The sequence below is a fragment of the Theropithecus gelada genome, chromosome 1, assembly GCF_003255815.1.
Source record: "Theropithecus gelada isolate Dixy chromosome 1, Tgel_1.0, whole genome shotgun sequence".
In the NCBI taxonomy this organism is placed as follows: Eukaryota; Metazoa; Chordata; class Mammalia; order Primates; family Cercopithecidae; genus Theropithecus; species Theropithecus gelada.
Window position 1 is genome coordinate 1,632,735 of NC_037668.1, and position 18,143 is coordinate 1,650,877.

Consider the following 18,143-nt stretch of genomic DNA (forward strand, 5'->3'; position numbering starts at 1 on the left):
GCAACCTCTGCCTCCAGAGTTCAAGTGATTCTCATGCCTCAGCCTCCCGAGTACGTGGGATTACAGGCACGCGCCACCACACCTGGCTAGTTTTTTGTATTTTTCAGTAGAGACAGGGTTTCACCATGTTGGCCAGGCTGCTCTCAAACTCCTGACTTCAAGTGATCTGCCCGCCTTGGCCTCCTAAAGGGCTGGGATTACAGGCATGAGCCACCGTGCCTGGCCCAAAACTGAATTCTTGATTTTTCTCCCACAACCTACTCCTCCTGCAGTCTTTGCCATCCTAGAAAATGGCACCACCACTCAGGTGCTCAGGATAAAAACTCTTAAAGGTACCCTTAATTTTGCTAATTCTCTCACAACCCACATCAAATCCATCAGCAAGTCCTACTAGCAATATGTTTAAAAATATATCCACAGTCTCACCACCTGCCCTCTCACCCACTGCCAAGAGCCTGGCCAAGCTACCACCTCCCCAGCTTGGACTCCTGAGAGAGCTCCCGGCACTCCTGCTGCTTCCACGCATGCCCCTGTCAGGCTGTTCTGCTCACACCTATTCTTCAAAAGAGAAGACAAATCCCAGTATTCCCCTGCTCACAACCCTCTCATAGTTCCCAACACAGGAAGAGTAAGGCCCACATCCTAATTGTGACCTACGAAGGCTGCATAAGGTCTGGTCAGGCCCCCTCTGGCCCCACTTTGGACTGTTATTCTCTGTGCTTCCTCCATACTGCCCTTCTCCCCTTTGCTTGGATTGACTGGGCATGCTCCAGCCTGAGGGTCTCTGCATTGGCTGTGCCTCATCCTACTCTCCTCCGAGATGGCCACATGGTCATGTCCTTGTTTTACTTAGGTCTCAGAGAGCCCATCCTAAACACCCTGTCTAAAAGAGCACTGACTCTTGATACTTTCTGTTTTCTTACTGTTTTAGATTTCTTCACGGCTTTAATTACCTGATACACACACACACCCACACACACACACAGACTCATACTCATTTATGAGACAGGGTCTTGTACTGTCACCCAGGCTGGAGTGCAGTGGCATGATCACAGCTCACTGCAGCCTCAATCTCCCCAGGCTCAGGCGATCCTCCCGCCTCAGCTTCCCAAGTAGCTGAGACTACAGGCACACGCCACCATTCCCGGCTAATTTTCCTATATTTTGTAGAGACAGGGTTTTGTCATGTTGCCCAGGCTGGTCTTGAACTCCTGGCCTCAAGGGATCCACCTGCCTCAGCCTCCCAAAGTCCTGAGATTACAGGCATGAGCCACCACCCCCAGCCTTCATATTTATTTTTTGAGTATTTATTTTCCCCCTTAAATATAAGTTCTGAGAGCAGGAAATTTATCTGTTTTGTTCACTGCCATATTCCTGGGACTTAGAATAGTACCTAGCATATAGTAGGCACTCAATAAATTAATGTTATCTAATTGTATCTTTATTTTTGGATAATGAGCAAGAGATTGCTTTCTACAGATGTCCATGTCTGAGTAATGCCCAAACCCTGGATCAAAATATCCTGGCCAGGCGCGGTGGCTCACGCCTATAATCCCAGCACTTTGGGAGGCCAAGGCAGGGGGAATCACCTGAGCTCAGGAGTTCAAGACCAGCCTGGCCAACATGGCGAAATCCCATCTCTACTAAAAATACAAAAATTATCCCGGTGTGGTGGCGCACACTTTTAGTCCCGCTTACTTGGGAGGTTGAGGCAAGTGAATTGCTTTAATCTGGGAGGTGGAGGTTGCAGTGAGCCGAGATCGCATCACTGCACTCCAGTCTGGGCAACAGAGCAAGACTCTGCTTCAAGAAGAAAAAAAAAAAAAAAAAAGAAAATTCCCAGAAAAGATACCAGAATTCACGTGGTGACTGAAGGCCAAAGTGCAGAGTAGCCTATCAGATTCAATCAGCCTCTGCAAAAAGAATCACCCCTAACACTTACAGTGGCACTAAATATAGCAAAAAGACAAGAAACTCTGTCAGTGCCAAGTAATAAGGAGAATCTATAGGAGAGATATTTGCAGAAATATCAGACCCCAAAGGGAACAAGGCAATACCTACCTTATCAGCCATCACAGAGGCAAAAAGGAAACGTCCCCCAAGACCAAATGAGTAGATTTTCACGCCAATAGTTTTGAAGCTTTTTCCCAAGTCTAAAGTTCTCCATAATTCCAGAGCCCCGAGGTCAGCTTCTTAAACAAGACAAAATATTAATTAAAATTTCACTTACTGGTGAGCCTAGTTCAAAGCAGTTGTTTTAGAATCAGTCTTAATTTTATAGCTAAAGCATTTTAAATACTATGCATGTTAATCAAGTGACAACATAAAATGTGATACAGCATTAGATTTAGGAAATTCATATTTGTGTTTTATTTTATACATTTCAGATTTTTGCTCGATGGGAAGGTAAGAGATTACTTAATTCCAATACAGTGTTTCATGAAAACATCAAAGCCACAGCATGCTGCTTTACTTTCTTCATGGCACAGTTTAGAATTATCTTATCCCATTTTAAATTGTCTTGAGTTTTCTTTTCTTTTAAGAGCTGGGGGTCTTGCCACATTGCCCAAGCTGTCCTTGAACTTCTGGGCTCAAGCAAGCCTGCTGTCTCAGCCTCCCAAGTAGCTGGGACTACAGGCATGCAACCATCATGCCCAGCTTGAGTTTTGGTTTTCTTGTTTATCATCCAACACCCCTACTTGAATTTACATTCCATGGGGGCAGGCCTTGGGTGTTTTGTTCTCTCCATCCTTAGAATAGTGTTTAGCATATGAGCAGGTGCTCAAATATCTGTTGAAATATGAGTAAATGAAAGATTTTGCTTTCTGTTTTGAAATTGTGTCATCATTTGGGAAGCCAGTTGCTTCTACAAGCAAACACAAACACAACCCATGCTTTCCTGTAGAAATAACTATGCATTTCAATTTGCTGTTGTCTGTAGCATAATATTTGCTTTACATAAATACATGGCTAAGATTAAATATTGCCTCTACGTATAGCCTATATTTTTACTTGATCTGGATAGTGTAGTAATTTGGTTTTATTTTTAAGATTTTAATAATCACTAACAGCTTTCTTTAGCTATTACAATTTCAGGAGAATAGAAGGATCTTTTATGTTTCTACCTTGCACAATCCAGAAAATTCTACCACGAATGGACAACAGGACACTATTTTCTGGGACTAAAATATACTTACTGCAGGAGCCATTTGCATAGGTGGTAAAGAAGATGGTGTTGTCTGATCCCCTACAATGAGGCAAAAACGGGGAAAAGAAATGGTTTAAGACTGCTGAAGGACTGTGTTGACCTTACTCACAAACTTCCTAGCAGGTCTAACAAGCTTCATTCACAGGTACCAACAAGCACCGCTTCTCAGGTGCTGAGCCCTAGTCCTTCACAGCTCTGCCCATCAAGCTCTCCACTGCCCAGCCCACGTGTTCTCTATAGTCTACCACTTCTTTAAGTGAACTCTTTCAGGCAGTCATGCTCGTCTATTCACCCTCTCCACATCTGCCTCTGACATTTTTGATCGTCACAACTGGGCGGTGGGTTGGGGAGTTGTTACTGGCATCTAGCGGGTAGAGGCCAGGGATGCTGTTACATATTTATGATGCACAGGATGGTCCTACATGATAAGGAATTCTTTGATCCAAAATGTCATTAGTGCTGAGGTTGAGAAACTCTGTTTTAGAGCAGCTGGCATGCATTTGCCTACTGTTTCTTATTTTACTTGCATAGTATGTGCCTTACCTTTCCTACTATATAAATTAGCTTCTTCAGGGCAGGTACTATGCTTTGCTGTTTCCCTTCAGAATCAAGTTCAATGCTTTGTATGAGCTAAATAATTTAGTTCTTCCATCTCAAATAGACAACTAGGTCAGTGGTTGAATTATTTAAAATGTAACCTGGAAAGAGAGTTTGCAGGGAACTAGATTCAGACCCTCCCGGCACTTACTGGATTACAACCAAAAAAAGGTGTTGGTTTTGAGAATGTTCTTTCAGAACTTTAGGTTGTAAATTCCTAGAAACTAGAGATCTAAAAAGGTGAGTAAACAGCAGCAGCCTGGTTATTCATATTTAGACACTAAACAAAAAAAAAGTTACAAAAGTAAAAATCTTACATAGGATACAAAACAAAATACTCTTTTAAAATAACTTTTTAGTTTTAAAGATAAGGTTGTGCTTGTTTATTTAAGTGATGGAGTCTTGCTCTGTCACCTAGTTTGGAGTGCAGTGGGGCAATCACAGCTCACTGCAGCCTCAAACTCCTCAGCTCAAGTGATCCTCCCACCTCATTCTTTTGAGTAACGAGAACTACAGGAGTGCACCACCATGCTTGGCTTTTTTTTTTTCTTTTTATTAATTTTTTGCAGAGATGGGGTCTCACTATGTTGCCCAGGCGGGTCTTGAATTCCTGGTCTCAAGCGATCCTTCCATCTCAGCCTCCCAAAGTGCTTGGATTATGGGTATGAGCTACTGCATGTGGCTAAATATGAGTTTTAATGATTAAAATTTAACAAAAATTAGCCAGGTGTATGCCTGTAGTTCCAGCTGCTGGGAAGGCTGAAGTGCGAGGATCACCTGAGCCCAGGAGGCAGAGGCTGCAGGAAGCAGAGATCGTGCCACTACATCCCAGCCTGGGTGACAGAGCAAGGCCTTATCTAAAAAAAAAAAAAAATCACTGAAGTCTTACTTACACATGACCTACATGTTTTAGTTCCATCAGGAGTGAAACAATTTAACTTAGTTATCTTAAAAATTACTTCCGCCTGGTGCAGTGGCTCACGCCCTGTAATCCCAGCACTTTGGGAGGCTGAGGTGAGCAGATCATGAGGTCAGGAGTTTGAGACCAGCTTGGCCAACATGGTGAAACCCCATCTCTACTGCAGGGTGTGGTGGCGCACGCCAGTAATCCCAGCTACTCAGGAGGCTGAGGCAGGAGAATCACTTGAACCTGGGAGGTGGAGACTGCAGTGGGCCGAGACTGCACCACTGCACCCCAACCTGGGCAACAGAGTAAGACACTGTCTCAAAAAAAAAAAAAAAATTACTTCCTTCCTGATAAAACTGTATAAGGTACAAGTACAATTCATTAGAATACATAAAATGAAAGCAAATGTGGCATGTGTACCAGAGTGGTGCTATAAAAACCTCATTAAAAAAACATTTCTGGGCCGGGCGCGGTGGCTCAAGCCTGTAATCCCAGCACTTTGGGAGGCCGAGATGGGCGGATCACGAGGTCAGGAGATCGAGACCATGCTGGCTAACACGGTGAAACCCCGTCTCTACTAAAAAATACAAAAAATTAGCCGGGCGAGGTGGCGGGCGCCTGTGGTCCCAGCTACTCGGGAGGCTGAGGCGGGAGAATGGCGTGAACCCAGGAGGCAGAGCTTGCAGTGAGCTGAGATCCGGCCACTGCACTCCAGCCTGGGCGACAGAGCCAGACTCCGTCTCAAAAAAAAAAAACATTTCTGGGGCTAGGCATGGTGGCCTATAGCTATAATCCCAGTACTCTGGGAGGTTCTGAGGAGGAAGGATTGCTTGAACACAGAAGTTTGAGACCAGCCTGGGCAACACAGTGAGACCCCCCCCACATCTCCACAAAATAAAAATACAAAAATTAGCTAGGCATGGTGGCACATGCCTGTAGTCCCAACTACTTGGGAGCCTGAGGGAGAAGGATCACTTAAGTCCAGGAGGTGAAGGCTGTGGTAAGCCATGACTGTGCCACTGTACTCTAGCCTGGACAGAAGAGCAATACCCTATATCTCAAGAACAAGGAACATTTCTAGAAAAGGCCTACTTTATTTAAGCAATATATTTAATACTTTAATTAATCTTGGTAGACGCATTTCAAATCTGTATTCTACACTTTCCTGCTTCCTCCAGTACAGGAAACTCTTGGTATTGTGGCTCCTGATCATGAACATCAATTGTATCAAACTATAACACAGTGTTCCCATTAGAAGTTACCAACGCAGGTGTACTTTCTTGATCTAGCACTAAAGAATTTCATACTGTTTATTCTCTAAGTTTTTGTCTGTTCTTTTGGAGTAATTCCACCTCCTTCCAGCTCTCAGGCTGTAATTCTAATGCTGTTACGTGCTTATTGCAGCAGTTATATATCCCACCTCTGGAACCAATCTGCTATAAACTGGGATTCACAAATTAGCTGAAATTAGTCAAAGGGAAAGGAGAAAGAGGCTCTAAACAACATTCTGAGCCTAATCAGATTTTGGAGGCATGAAGCCTCTTAATTCAATTCTTGCTTAGCCATCCCCACATTCTCCAAATAAGCCTCCTTTTACAAAAGGAAAAAAACTAAAGCCCAGAAAGGTTGAGCCCCTGACTAGCAGCAGAGTGAGGATAGAACAAAGGTGACGCGACTTCCAAGTTAAGAGCTCCCTCCACTCCATCCTCTTTAAGCAGGCACCCGGAGGGGCAGGGAATCTCTCTGAGAAAAGTGAATGAGTTTTGGTGCGCAATGTGACTTCAGGAGTCTGGAAGCTCTTTCAGCTTTCTTCCTGATTCCTTGCCATGTTCTACATAACTGAAATGGAACTCCAGACAAGAGAGTGTAAATCTGGGCATGGAGAAGTATTTAAATCCCTAAATTAAAGCTATATTTTATTGTATTTTAATTGATGTCACCATTCATAGAGAATAAACCCTGGGCAGGCAGCAGCAACTCAGTCACATGCCTTGTTTTATACTTTATGTTCTAACATTTAAGTGAGACTAAGTCTTCTTTCCCAGCAGAATGAGAAGCTCCTCCAGGTCAAGGCCTGTGTCATAGCCCTCTCTGATATTCCTTATGGTACCCTGAAGAGTACTTGGCACACAGTAAGTGCTCAATATTCATTCATGTGATTTTTGGCAGCACTATCAGGAAAAGGGTTTAGGGCTCTGCACAGATGGAGTCTTCTGTTACTTACCATTTGGCCAAACATACTGCTTTGTGGATTTCTTCCCATTTTCCCCCAAAATTCTTGGAAACCCACAGGCCATTCTGAAAGATTATAAATGACTTATCAAAATTCTAGCTTTATCTTGTGCAGTTGCTTGTATGACCTTTAATATTTCATATCCAATCATTCAGGACAGTAAAAACACACACTGAAGCTCCATCAGAGCTGCCCGAGCTCCACAGACGCACACATGGTCTATCTGGGCCCTTTTGGGGTCTTGAAAGTTCAGAATAACAAATGTGTATGAAGTGCCTACTATGTGCCAGGCACTGTACCAGATGTTGCACTGGGGATACAAAGATGAATAAGACACACTCCCTGCTGAGAGAAGGGGCTCACAGTTTAACAAGGGGCATAGATAAGAGGAAAGTTCAACACTATGCAGAGTTATAAAATATGGTCTAGTATAGAAGTGGGGAGAGGAGGAACATCGCATCAGAGATAGTTTCCTGAAGAAGACAGCTGCACTGAGTTGTTTTTTTTTTTTTTTGAGACGGAGTCTTGCTCTGTCGCCCAGGCTGGAGTGCAGTGGCCGGATCTCAGCTCACTGCAAGCTCCACCTCCTGGGTTTAGGCCATTCTCCTGCCTCAGCCTCCCAAGTAGCTGGGACTACAGGCGCCCACCACCTCGCCCGGCTAGTTTTTTGTATTTTTTAGTAGAGATGGGGTTTCATCGTGTTAGCCAGGATGGTCTCGATCTTCTGACCTCGTGATCCGCCCGTCTCGGCCTCCCAAAGTGCTGGGATTACAGGCTTGAGCCACCGCGCCCGGCCTGCACTGAGTTTTAAATGATGAGCAGTGGGACCAAAAGAAGGCAAACAGGGAGATGAGGTGTTGCTGCACAAAGAGAGACTAGTATTAGCAAAGGCAAGGAGGTCATAAACCCTGCAGCGTGTACAGGGAGCTAAAAGCCATCAGACATTACTGGAGTGCAAATTCCAAGGTAAGCAAATGAGGAACTAACACTAGGCAGAAAGGTGAGGCCAGCTCACAGAGAGCCTTCCTTCTGTGCCATGGTAAGGACTCCAGGGCTTATTGCATATGAGGTGCTCCCAGGAGGAATGTGTGCTAAGCAGGAGGATGACACAGTCCATTTCACTTTTTTAGGTGGAGTACTTGGATGAGAATGGGAAAGACGAATTTCAGAGGGTCCAGACTAGAGGCAGGAAAAGCAGTGAATGACTGCCACATTAGTTCGGTAAGAGCTAATGAGGTCTTGAACACTGGCCATGAGGAACAGGCTCTGCAAGAATTTAGAAGCTAGCATAGTAGAACTGGATGACTTTTCCTCCAGGGCAGGATGAGAGGTAGGGGTATGGGGGATGTGTGTGCGTGTGCGTGCACGTGTAAGTTGGTCACTCTGGTTTTCTGGTTGGGGTATAGGATGCAATGTGATATCATTAACTAGTATAAGGATTAAGGGAAGAAGATCAGGTCTGAGAGAAGAGTAGGGAGGAAGCTCAGTTTTAAATTGATTTAAGGTGCTTGTGGAACATCCAGCTAGAGATATTCAGGGGGCAGCAAGACAGGAATATGATGCATTAGGGGAAAGCCAGGGCTAGAGATAAGTATTTGAAAATCTTATACATTATAGGTGGTGGTAGTTAAATGGTAAGAGTGGAAGAGACTGCTCAGTGAAATGAGGAGTAGGCATTTAAGGGTAGGCTGAAAGGAGGTTAAGGAAGATACTAAGAAGGAACAGCTAGAAAGCTAGAAGAACTAAAAGGAATAATGTCACAGAAGCCAAATAATTAGAGTTCTCAAAAGGAGGAATTGGCCAATAGTTTGAAATGTAGCAGAGACTTAACAAAACCCTGACTGACAACATAACACTGGTAATGTGAGCTTACTGAGCTCGGCCTCAGCGGAGATGGGACAGAGATGTCCTAGTCTAGCTGAAATAAATGTAACTTATTTAGGCAGAATTTATGTTCAGTACTCCTGTACTCTCACCCACCATTCTCCTTTAACTTTTTCTCCCCTGGTAATATATTCACATCCCAGCATTTCTAATTTATCTAATTCTACTTATAAAGACAAGGCAGAATTTGATACCACTTATTTGCACTTTAGTACAAATTGGTCCCTCTTCTCCAGCCCAATTATATGTACTTCAGACTTACCCTTAAATGGAAGACATTTCAGGTACCGAAGCAGATTGTATCTGTCTCTTTCTGAGGATAGTGCTGTTTTAATAACCCTGAGACACTTGGTAAAGGAGATGCGGTAGTCAAAGGGGAGCTCTATGGGCCTGTTCACTCCTAGGGAGGGCTGGTTGCTCCCTTGTAGTGCTTTCAGCTTAAGCTGCTGGAGGCCAATTTCTAGGAATTGTTCTAAGATTTGAAGCTTACTCCCCAGCAAGCTAGTTTCCTTCCCCCAGTCTCCACTGCTAAGCATAACTCTGAGGCCAGACACAGTGGCTCACGCCTGTAATCCCAGCACTTTGGGAGGCCGAGGCAGGCGGATCACCTGAGGTCAGGAGTTCGAGACCAGCCTGGCCAACACGGTGAAACCTTGTCTCTACTAAAAATACAAAAAAATTAGCTGAGTGTGGTGGCACATGCCTGTAATCTCAGCTACTCTGGAGGCTGAGGCAGGAGAATCGCTTGTACCCGGGAGGTGGAGGCTGCAGTGAGACCAGATCGCGCCATTGCACTCCAGCCTGGGCAAGAAGAGCAAAACTGTCTCAAAAAGAAGCATAACTCTGGCCCTCCTGGAACCCCCTAGCCTGCCCTCTGCTCAAAAATCTCCCCACAGAAAGCCCAGAATCCAGATCTCTCTTCTAGTGCCCTTCATCCTCCTATGTCACCCTTTGCTCAGCCTGACTAGTTCACAGTTATCATCTTGTTTCTGACCCCAAAACAGTTAGTACAGCAATGACTCTCAAACTTTGGTGCTCAGGCTTAGCTGGGGAGCCTGTTAAAAATATTGGCCACCCTACAACAGAAGTCATTGACTTATTATCTCTGGGTTTGGGCAAAGGGATGTGCCTCTTGAACTAGTTCCTCAGGTGTTTCTATCTGATGAGAGAAGGCCATAAAAATGTAAAGTATAATTCTGATTATTACAGTCTAGCAACTCAGCCACTTTGGGCCCTTAACCACAGTAAAGGGAGACTGGTCCTCCAGGAAAGGAGAAGCTGAATGTGTTCCTCAGAGAACTTTCAGAAGAGAAGTGGGAGGGTTAGGAAAACACACTGGTTTCTGGAGAAAGTATAGGAATGTGGTAGGGAGCGCAGGGATTTAAGACTTTGGATATTTATACATGAGTGCCAACGACAGAAACCAGTATGTTTTATAAACTGATGACCTAACAAAAAAGAAAAAAAATTAGAAAGATGTTGTCTGATCACAGAAAAGGAACAATGACAACATTAGGAGTTTGACAATTTATGCTTGTCCCTTGTAGCACAAGAATGGTTAAATTAAACTGTTTTCTAGTTCATTACTGCAATACCATACATTTAGTCACTTAAAAAAATTACAATGACAACTAGGCATCATACTTACCTGGAATAGATAGCACATGGAAATTGTGTCCTTTACCAAATAGGAAAAATCGTTAAAAAAAATACAAACTTCATGCCATAAGGAGATTCTAGAAAGAAGTCCAATATTAAAAGCATTTCCTAAAGGATCCTTCTAAGACAGTACATTTGAGACTCTAAAATGCAAAAGACAAACCATGTTCCTCAACTGGACTTACTTCAGTGCTGAGAGCTAAAAGATAGTCAGAATTCTGAGGGCTATACATCATCTGAGTGAGGGGATGAAAAGGGAGATCTGTTTGCACAAAGTTCTTCGCAAAATCTGATGATCTGAAGATTCTTCCTCCACGACTTCCTCCAGACACCTCTGCTGTTAATACCACCTGACAGGAAGAGGAAAGATCTGATTCAGGGTATGATACTATCTATGCAAGCACACGAGTTCGTACACCATTTTCACCAGACATTAGTCAAGAAATCTTAGTTCTAGAAGTAAGAAGAGTTACAAAAACCGATTAGTTGCTCCACTCTACTCCTTGGGTCTTATTCTTATCAAAAAATAACACCCTGAACTGAGCTGGGACATCGTATCTGTGGGTTTAAGCCTTGATTAGGCTGAATAACTGAGATTAGTTTTCCAAAAGACTAAAATGTTGTCATAGGGTATATACATTGGAACGTTAAGCAACTGCTGCGTAATTATTAAGGGCTTTGGTGCACCTTGGGCAGGGAACAAAAAAAAATAAATCTGTGTACTCAGAGTTCCATTCTTTTTTTTTTTTTGAGATGGAGTCTCGCTCTGTCGCCCAGGCTGGAGTGCAGTGGCGCAATCTCCGCTCACTGCAAGCTCCGCTGCCTCCCGGGTTCACGCCATTCTCCTGCCTCAGCTTCCCTAGAAGCTGGGACTACAGGCGCCTGCCACCACGCCCGGCTAATTCTTTTGTATTTTCAGTAGAGACGGGGTTTCACCGTGTTCGCAAGGATGGTCTCGATCTCTTGACCTCGTGATCCGCCCGCCTCGGCCTCCCAAAGTGCTGGGATTACAGGCGTGAGCCACAGCGCCTGGCAAGAGTTCCATTCTTATACGACTGATATTAAATTGTGTTTAAGGCAGGCACAGTGGCTCAAGCCTGTAATCCCAGCACTTCAGGGGGCCGAGGTGGGCGGATCGCTTGAGTCCAGGAGTTCAAGATCAGCCTGGGCAACATAGCAAAACCCTGTCTCTACAAAAAAAAAAAAAAAAAATTACCCGGGAGTGGTGACGAGAGCCTGTAGTCTCAGCTACTCAAGTGACTGAGGTGGGAGGATCCCTTGAGCCTAGAAGGTCAAGACTGCAGTGAGCTGTGATGGTACCACTGCACTCCAGCCTGAGGGACAGAGTGAGACCTTGTCTTAAAAAAAAAAAAAAAGTGTTTAATTTTAAAATACAAATATAGCAATACTAAACTAAAATACATTATTGTGAATCACTGGACCATGCCAATACTAATATCTGACAGCTCTGCATGTGGTATCAAGCACAAGCTTTATGTATACAAGAATGAGTCTCACCTTTCCAGAGTTCTCAGGACCAATAGCCATGCCAAATTCTGTCCGAATAAAGGTGTTATTGATGAGATTTGTAATATCCTTAAAGTTCTTCCCATAATCCTCACTGAGAGGAAGAAAAAAAGGGCAAATTTAGGGTACAGTGGTCATGGATATTACTGAGTTCCTACTCAGCTTTCATTCTCCCTTCCCACCAACCATACTGAGAGACTCGGCTCACCCTCAACAGTCACATTCCTAGCTCCAGAGGTGCCCTGGTGAGGCCAAAGAACATTCCACCCCGCCTCACCAGTGACGGGGGTTCAGGAATTGGGGAGTGACTCAGGATAAGCCAATGGGAGACAAAAGCGGGGGGAAATTTGGGGTCTTCTAGGAAGCACACTGCCTCCCACTTACGACAGCCACCTGATAAAATGGTCTATATTCCTTCAGACTAACAGTTCTCAATCAGGGTGTTTTTGTCCCCCAAGAAACTTTTGGTAATGTCTGCAGACTTTTTTTGTTTCTTTCTTTGAGACAAGATCACACTCTGTTACCCAGGCTGGAGTTCAGTGGTGCAATCTCAGCTCAGTGGCGCAATTCCCAGGCTCAAGCGATTCTCCAGCCTCAGCCTCCCGAGTAGCTGGAATTACAGGTCTGTGTCACCACGCCTGGTTAATTTTTGTATTTTAAGTAGAGACGGGGTTTCACCACATTGCCCAGGCTGGTCTCGAACTCCCGAGCTCAAAGCGATCTGCCCGCCTTGGCCTCCCAAAGTGCTGGGATTATAGACATGAGCCCCCGCACCCGGTCCTGGAGACATTTTTGATTATCACAACGCAGGGCTGAGGCGCTACTGGCATTAAGTGGGTAGTGGCCAGCGATGTTGCCAAACATCCTACAAGGCACAGGACAGTCCCACAATAATAAAGAATTACCTGGCCCCAAAAGTCAAGAGTAGTAAGGTTGAGAAACCCCAATGATGCAGTATACGAACACACAGTAAAAAGACTGCTATGGTTATTCTGTCCCAGTGGGAGCACAGAGAAGGTAATTTCAGAATTCCTGAGAAGTAGAGCCTATGACACTGAATTGACCTGAAGCCTGACATTCCTCTGTACTTAGTTACAGAATAAACTATTCCCTTATTATTCCAGTTAGTTTAAGGTAAGATCTATGCAAAGTACAGCCAAAGGCTTCTAACTAATCTATTAATCCACAGCACTTATGATAAAGCTGTAAGTGAAGCTGTACCAAGTTCTTGAAGTTTTCCCCCCTAGAAGTTACCATCCTTAGGCACAAGTCTCTAAGGCACTCAGTACATGAAATACACCTAGGAAAAACAAACAAACTTAATCTCAACTTTCAGGGTTTCAAAACTTTTTCCAAAAGTTCATTCCAACAATATCTTTTAGAAGTATCTGAATCCGTGTTTAGATTCTGGGAAATAAAAGCAAAAATTCCATAGCTGTCTAACACTGACAGGTTTAATACTATGTATAGCTCTCTTACACAATACACAATGCTAAATCTTAATGTTCATTAAAGTATCCATCAATGAAGACAGCTGTGCACTGCAAATTTTCGCACACAGATAAATGTAATCTGCAGTGGTCTTCAATGATAGAATATAGCTACATGTTGCATGAAGATGCTTTGGTCACCAACGGACTATTTATACGATGGTGAGTCCAGAAGATTATGATACCATATTGTTACCATGCCTTTTCTGTTTAGATATACAAATACTTAGCACTGTGTTATAGCTGCCTACAGTATTCAGTACGGTAACATGCTCTACGGGTTTGTTGCCTAGGAACCACAGGTTATACCACATAGCTGCGGTGTGTAGTAGGCTATACTGTCTAGGTATGAGTAAGTACACTCTGCGATGTTTGCACAATAAAGAAATCACCTAATGATGCACTTCACAGAATGTATCCCCATCAATAAGTGAAGCCTGAATATACATGATGTAAATGATGTTATAGGTTTTGGTAGCGGCCTCAACAAATAAAGAATTGCAAAACCATGAGTGATGTAAGGGGCTGAAGTGAACATCTTGTCCAACTCCCTCATGTCACAGATGAGGAGTTGCAAGGGAAGGCAATTTATCAAAAGTCAACTAGTTAATTAAGGGCAAAATTGAAACTATAGTCCAATTCTCTGAACCTTTAGCCCTAAACTAGAGATAACTTTTAATTATCTGTGAGGATTTTTTCCCTTACAAACTGGGACCTTCCTCTATCTTGCTGGGGGCTTATGACCTGGCAGAAGAGATCAGCTAAGAGAAAGTTGGAGACAGAAGGGAAGTATCCATGTGGGTATGTAGAGGTCCCTGATAATATGCTTAAACAACTATATATGTCTAAGTTGTCTGAATGACTTTATCCTTCCTTAAGTACATACACACACGTAGAAAATTCCTAGATAAATGAAATAGCATTGGGCACCACCCAACAAAGTCCTATATTACCCTTCCTTTGGCTTTGGAGTAGATCAGCTCTTACCTTCCTGACAGCTGGCCAAGAGATGTGCATAAACAATTCCCAGCTCTACAGTGCATATATCATCAACAGCCCTGGAAACCTTCCAAAGGGGTTGAAGCAGCCTGATTAAGACTAGTTTACAAATCGGTCCTCCTTCATGACATCCCCAGAGAATCTCCACAAACCTGTTGGCAAGCCTGCTTGCTTTTTAAGAACTTGGCACAACAAACACATCCCTGCCCTTCAAAAAAAGAAACCAGCATGAGCAAAACAAAAGATCACCTGCTACAGCACTCTAGTACTTTAGTCAGTTAAATAAATGGAGAAAATGAACTAGTATCAACCTGCTAGGACTTAAGTAGAGTACTAGCAAGGCCACTTTGGGCCCAGGGGTATATTTTATTAACACAATACTTTATTTAAATATAGCTTTATTTTCTATTAGCATACGTATCACGAAGATATGTATGGTCTCAAACTCCCGGGCTCAAGCAATCCTCCCACCTCGGCCTCCCAAAGTGCTAAGATTACAGGCTGATCCTAGCACTTTATTTTCTATCAGCATACATCATGAAGAGGAAATCAATGAAGCAACTTTGATAAATAAATCTAATTTTCAAATTCCATATGATAATTAATGCAGTTAGGCACAGCTGTCAAATGATAGGTAAACAATTAAAACCCTGTGAAACCAACTGCTTTAGAAACAAGTCTTTTTGGCTGGGCGCGGTGGCTCACGCCTGTAATCCCAGCACTTTGGGAGGCCGAGGCGGGTGGATCACGAGGTCAGGAGTTCAACACCAGCCTGGCCAAGATGGTGAAACTCCGTCTCTACTAAAAATACAAAAATTAGCCAGGCGTGGTGGCACGTGCCTGTAATCCCTGCTACTCAGGAGGCCGAGGCAGAGAATTGCTTGACTCCGGGAGGCGGAGGTTGCAGTGAGCCGAGATCATGCCATTGCACTCCAGCCTGGGCGACAGAGCGAGACTCCATCTCAAAAAATAAATAAATAAATAAATAAAAAGAAACAAGTCTTTTAAACAACAATTCTATGCATCAACACTAATGTCCACTTTCTTTTTTTTTTTTTTTTTTGAGACGGAGTCTTGCTCTGTGCCCCAGGCTGGAGTGCAGTGGCGCGATCTCGGCTCACTGCAAGCTCCGCACCCCCGGGTTCACGCCATTCTCCTGCCTCAGCCTCCCGAGTAGCTGGGACTACAGGCGCCCACCACCTCGCCCGGCTAATTTTTCTTGTATTTTTAGTAGAGACGGGGTTTCACCGTGTTAGCCAGGATGGTCTCGATCTCCTGACCTCGTGATCCGCCCGTCTCGGCCTCCCAAAGTGCTGGGATTACAGGCTTGAGCCACTGCGCCCGGCCTGTCCACTTTCTGGTTACTAAAAATAAATGATCATGGCCGGGCACGGTGGCTCACGCCTGTAATCCCAGCACTTTGGGAGGCCGAGGCGGGTGGATCACCTGAGGTCAGGAGATCAAGACCATCCTGGCTATACAGGTAAAACCCGGTCTCTACTAAAAATATAAAAATGTAGCCAGGTGCGGTGGCAGGCGCCTGTAGTCCCAGCTACTTGGGAGGCTGAAGCAGGAGAATGGCCTGAACCCGGGAGGCGGAGCTTGCAGTGAGCAGAGACTGCACCACTGCACTCAAGCCTGGGCAACAGAGCGAGACTCCATCTCAAAAAAAAAAAAAATAATAAATGATCATTTTTGCATATATCCATGGTGTAAACACGAACGTTTATAACTCAAGACAATAATGCTAAAATACAAATATAGTTGGAATACAGCTTATTTTAGCTTGGGCTGCTAGCAGAGAATATTATAAACTGGGTGGCTTATAAACAGCAGGAATTCATTTCTCACAGTTTTGGAGGCTAAGAAGTCCAAGATGAAGGTGCCAGCAGATGTGCTGTCTGGTGAGGGTCTGCTTCCTGCTTCACAGATTGCCCTCTTGTCACTGTAACCGTACATGACAGAGAGAACAAGGGAGCTCTCGGGGGTCTCTCTTAAAAGGGGACTAAACCCACTGGTGAAGGTTCTGCCCTTATGACCTAATCACTTACCACAGGTCCCACCTCCTAATACCATCGCACTTGGGGTTAAAATTTCAACATGAGTTCAGAGGGAACACAAACATTCAGTATACAGCATCCTGACACCCCCACCCCGCCCCTCCACTCCATTCCTCCAAACTCATGTCCTTCTCACACGCAAAATACATTCGTTACATCCCAACAACCTCAAAAGTCTTTTTATTTTATTTTATTTTTTTGAGACAGAGTTTCGCTCTTGTTACCTGGGCTGGAGTGCAAAGGCAGGATCTCAGCTCACTGCAACCTCCGCCTCCCAGGTTCAAGCGGTTCTCCTGCCTCAGCCTCCCGAGTAGCTGGGATTAAAGGCATGGGCCACCACACCTAGCTAATTCTTGTATTTTCAGTAGAGACAGGGTTTCTCCATGTTGGCCAGGCTGGTCTCAAACTCCTGACCTCAGATGATCCACCCTCCTCGGCCTCCCAAAGTGCTGGGATTATAGGCGTGAGTTACTGCATCCAGCCTAAAAGTCTTAACTTGTTCCAGCATCAATTCTAAAGTCTAAAATCGAAAGTGTCAGGCCGGGCGCGGTGGCTCAAGCCTGTAATCCCAGCACTTTGGGAGGCCGAGACGGGCGGATCACAAGGTCAGGAGATCGAGACCATCCTGGCTAACACGGCGAAACCCCGTCTCTACTAAAAACACAAAAAATTAGCCGGGCGAGGTGGCGGCGCCTGTAGTCCCAGCTACTCGGGAGGCTGAGGCAGGAGAATGGCGGGAACCCGGGAGGCGGAGCTTGCAGTGAGCTGAGATCCGGCCACTGCACTCCAGCCTGGGCGACAGAGCGAGACTCCGTCTCAAAAAAAATAAAAAAAATAAAATCGAAAGTGTCATCTAAGTATCATCTATATCAGACAAAGGTGAGACTGAAGGTATGATTCATCCTGAAGCAAACTGCCCTTCAGTTGTACAGTTTGTATTTTTGTATATTAGCCTCCCAAAGGCTAATTTTTGTATTTTTAGTAGAGACAGGGTTTCACCATCTTGGCCAGGCTGGTGTTGAACTCCTGACCCGTGAAACTTGTGAAACCAAACAAGTTATGCACTTCCAAAATACAATGGTGGGACGGGCACAGTATAGACATTTCCATTCCAAAAAACAGAAATGGGAAAGATGAAAGGGGATTCCAACAAAGTCTAAAATACAGGCAAACTTCATGATATATATTTATTTAGTTATTTTTAAAGAGTAGGTCTTAAGGCTGGGCATCCTACCACCTCGGCCTCCCAAAGTGCTAAGATCATGCCTGTAATCCTAGCACTTTGGGAGGCTGAGGTGGGAGGACTGCTTGAGGCCAGGAGTTTGAGACCAGCCTGGGCGACATGGTGAAACCCCATCTCTATAAAATACACAAAAATTAGCTGAGCATGGTGATTTCCAGCCTGTAGTCCCAGCCACTCGGGAGGCTGAGGCAGGAGGATCACTTGAGCCCAGGAGGTCGAAGCTACAATGAGCCAAGATCATGCCACTGCACTCCAGCCTGGGCAACAGTGCAAGACCCTGTGTCAAAACTAAGTAAATAGAGGGTCTTGCTCTGCCACCCAGGTTGGGGTGCAATG

The 18,143-nt window shown here is 44.5% G+C and overlaps 1 protein-coding gene across 2 annotated transcripts in view; it reads right to left on the reverse strand.

Moving 5' to 3' along the window:
- SORT1 (sortilin 1) overlaps positions 1–18,143 on the reverse strand; it is a 91,568-nt gene that overhangs the window by 35,382 nt on the left and 38,043 nt on the right. The window contains exons 4-8 of one of the 2 annotated variants that reach the window (XM_025384594.1): positions 12,007–12,109; positions 10,674–10,838; positions 6,937–7,010; positions 3,198–3,247; positions 2,062–2,189 (exon numbers count right to left, since the gene is read on the reverse strand). In XM_025384594.1, coding sequence (XP_025240379.1) covers positions 2,062–2,189; positions 3,198–3,247; positions 6,937–7,010; positions 10,674–10,838; positions 12,007–12,109 — 520 coding nt within the window. Of the gene's footprint in view, positions 1–2,061; positions 2,193–3,197; positions 3,248–6,936; positions 7,011–10,673; positions 10,839–12,006; positions 12,110–18,143 lie in introns of both variants that reach the window. The other variant, XM_025384589.1, reaches the window with a different exon arrangement.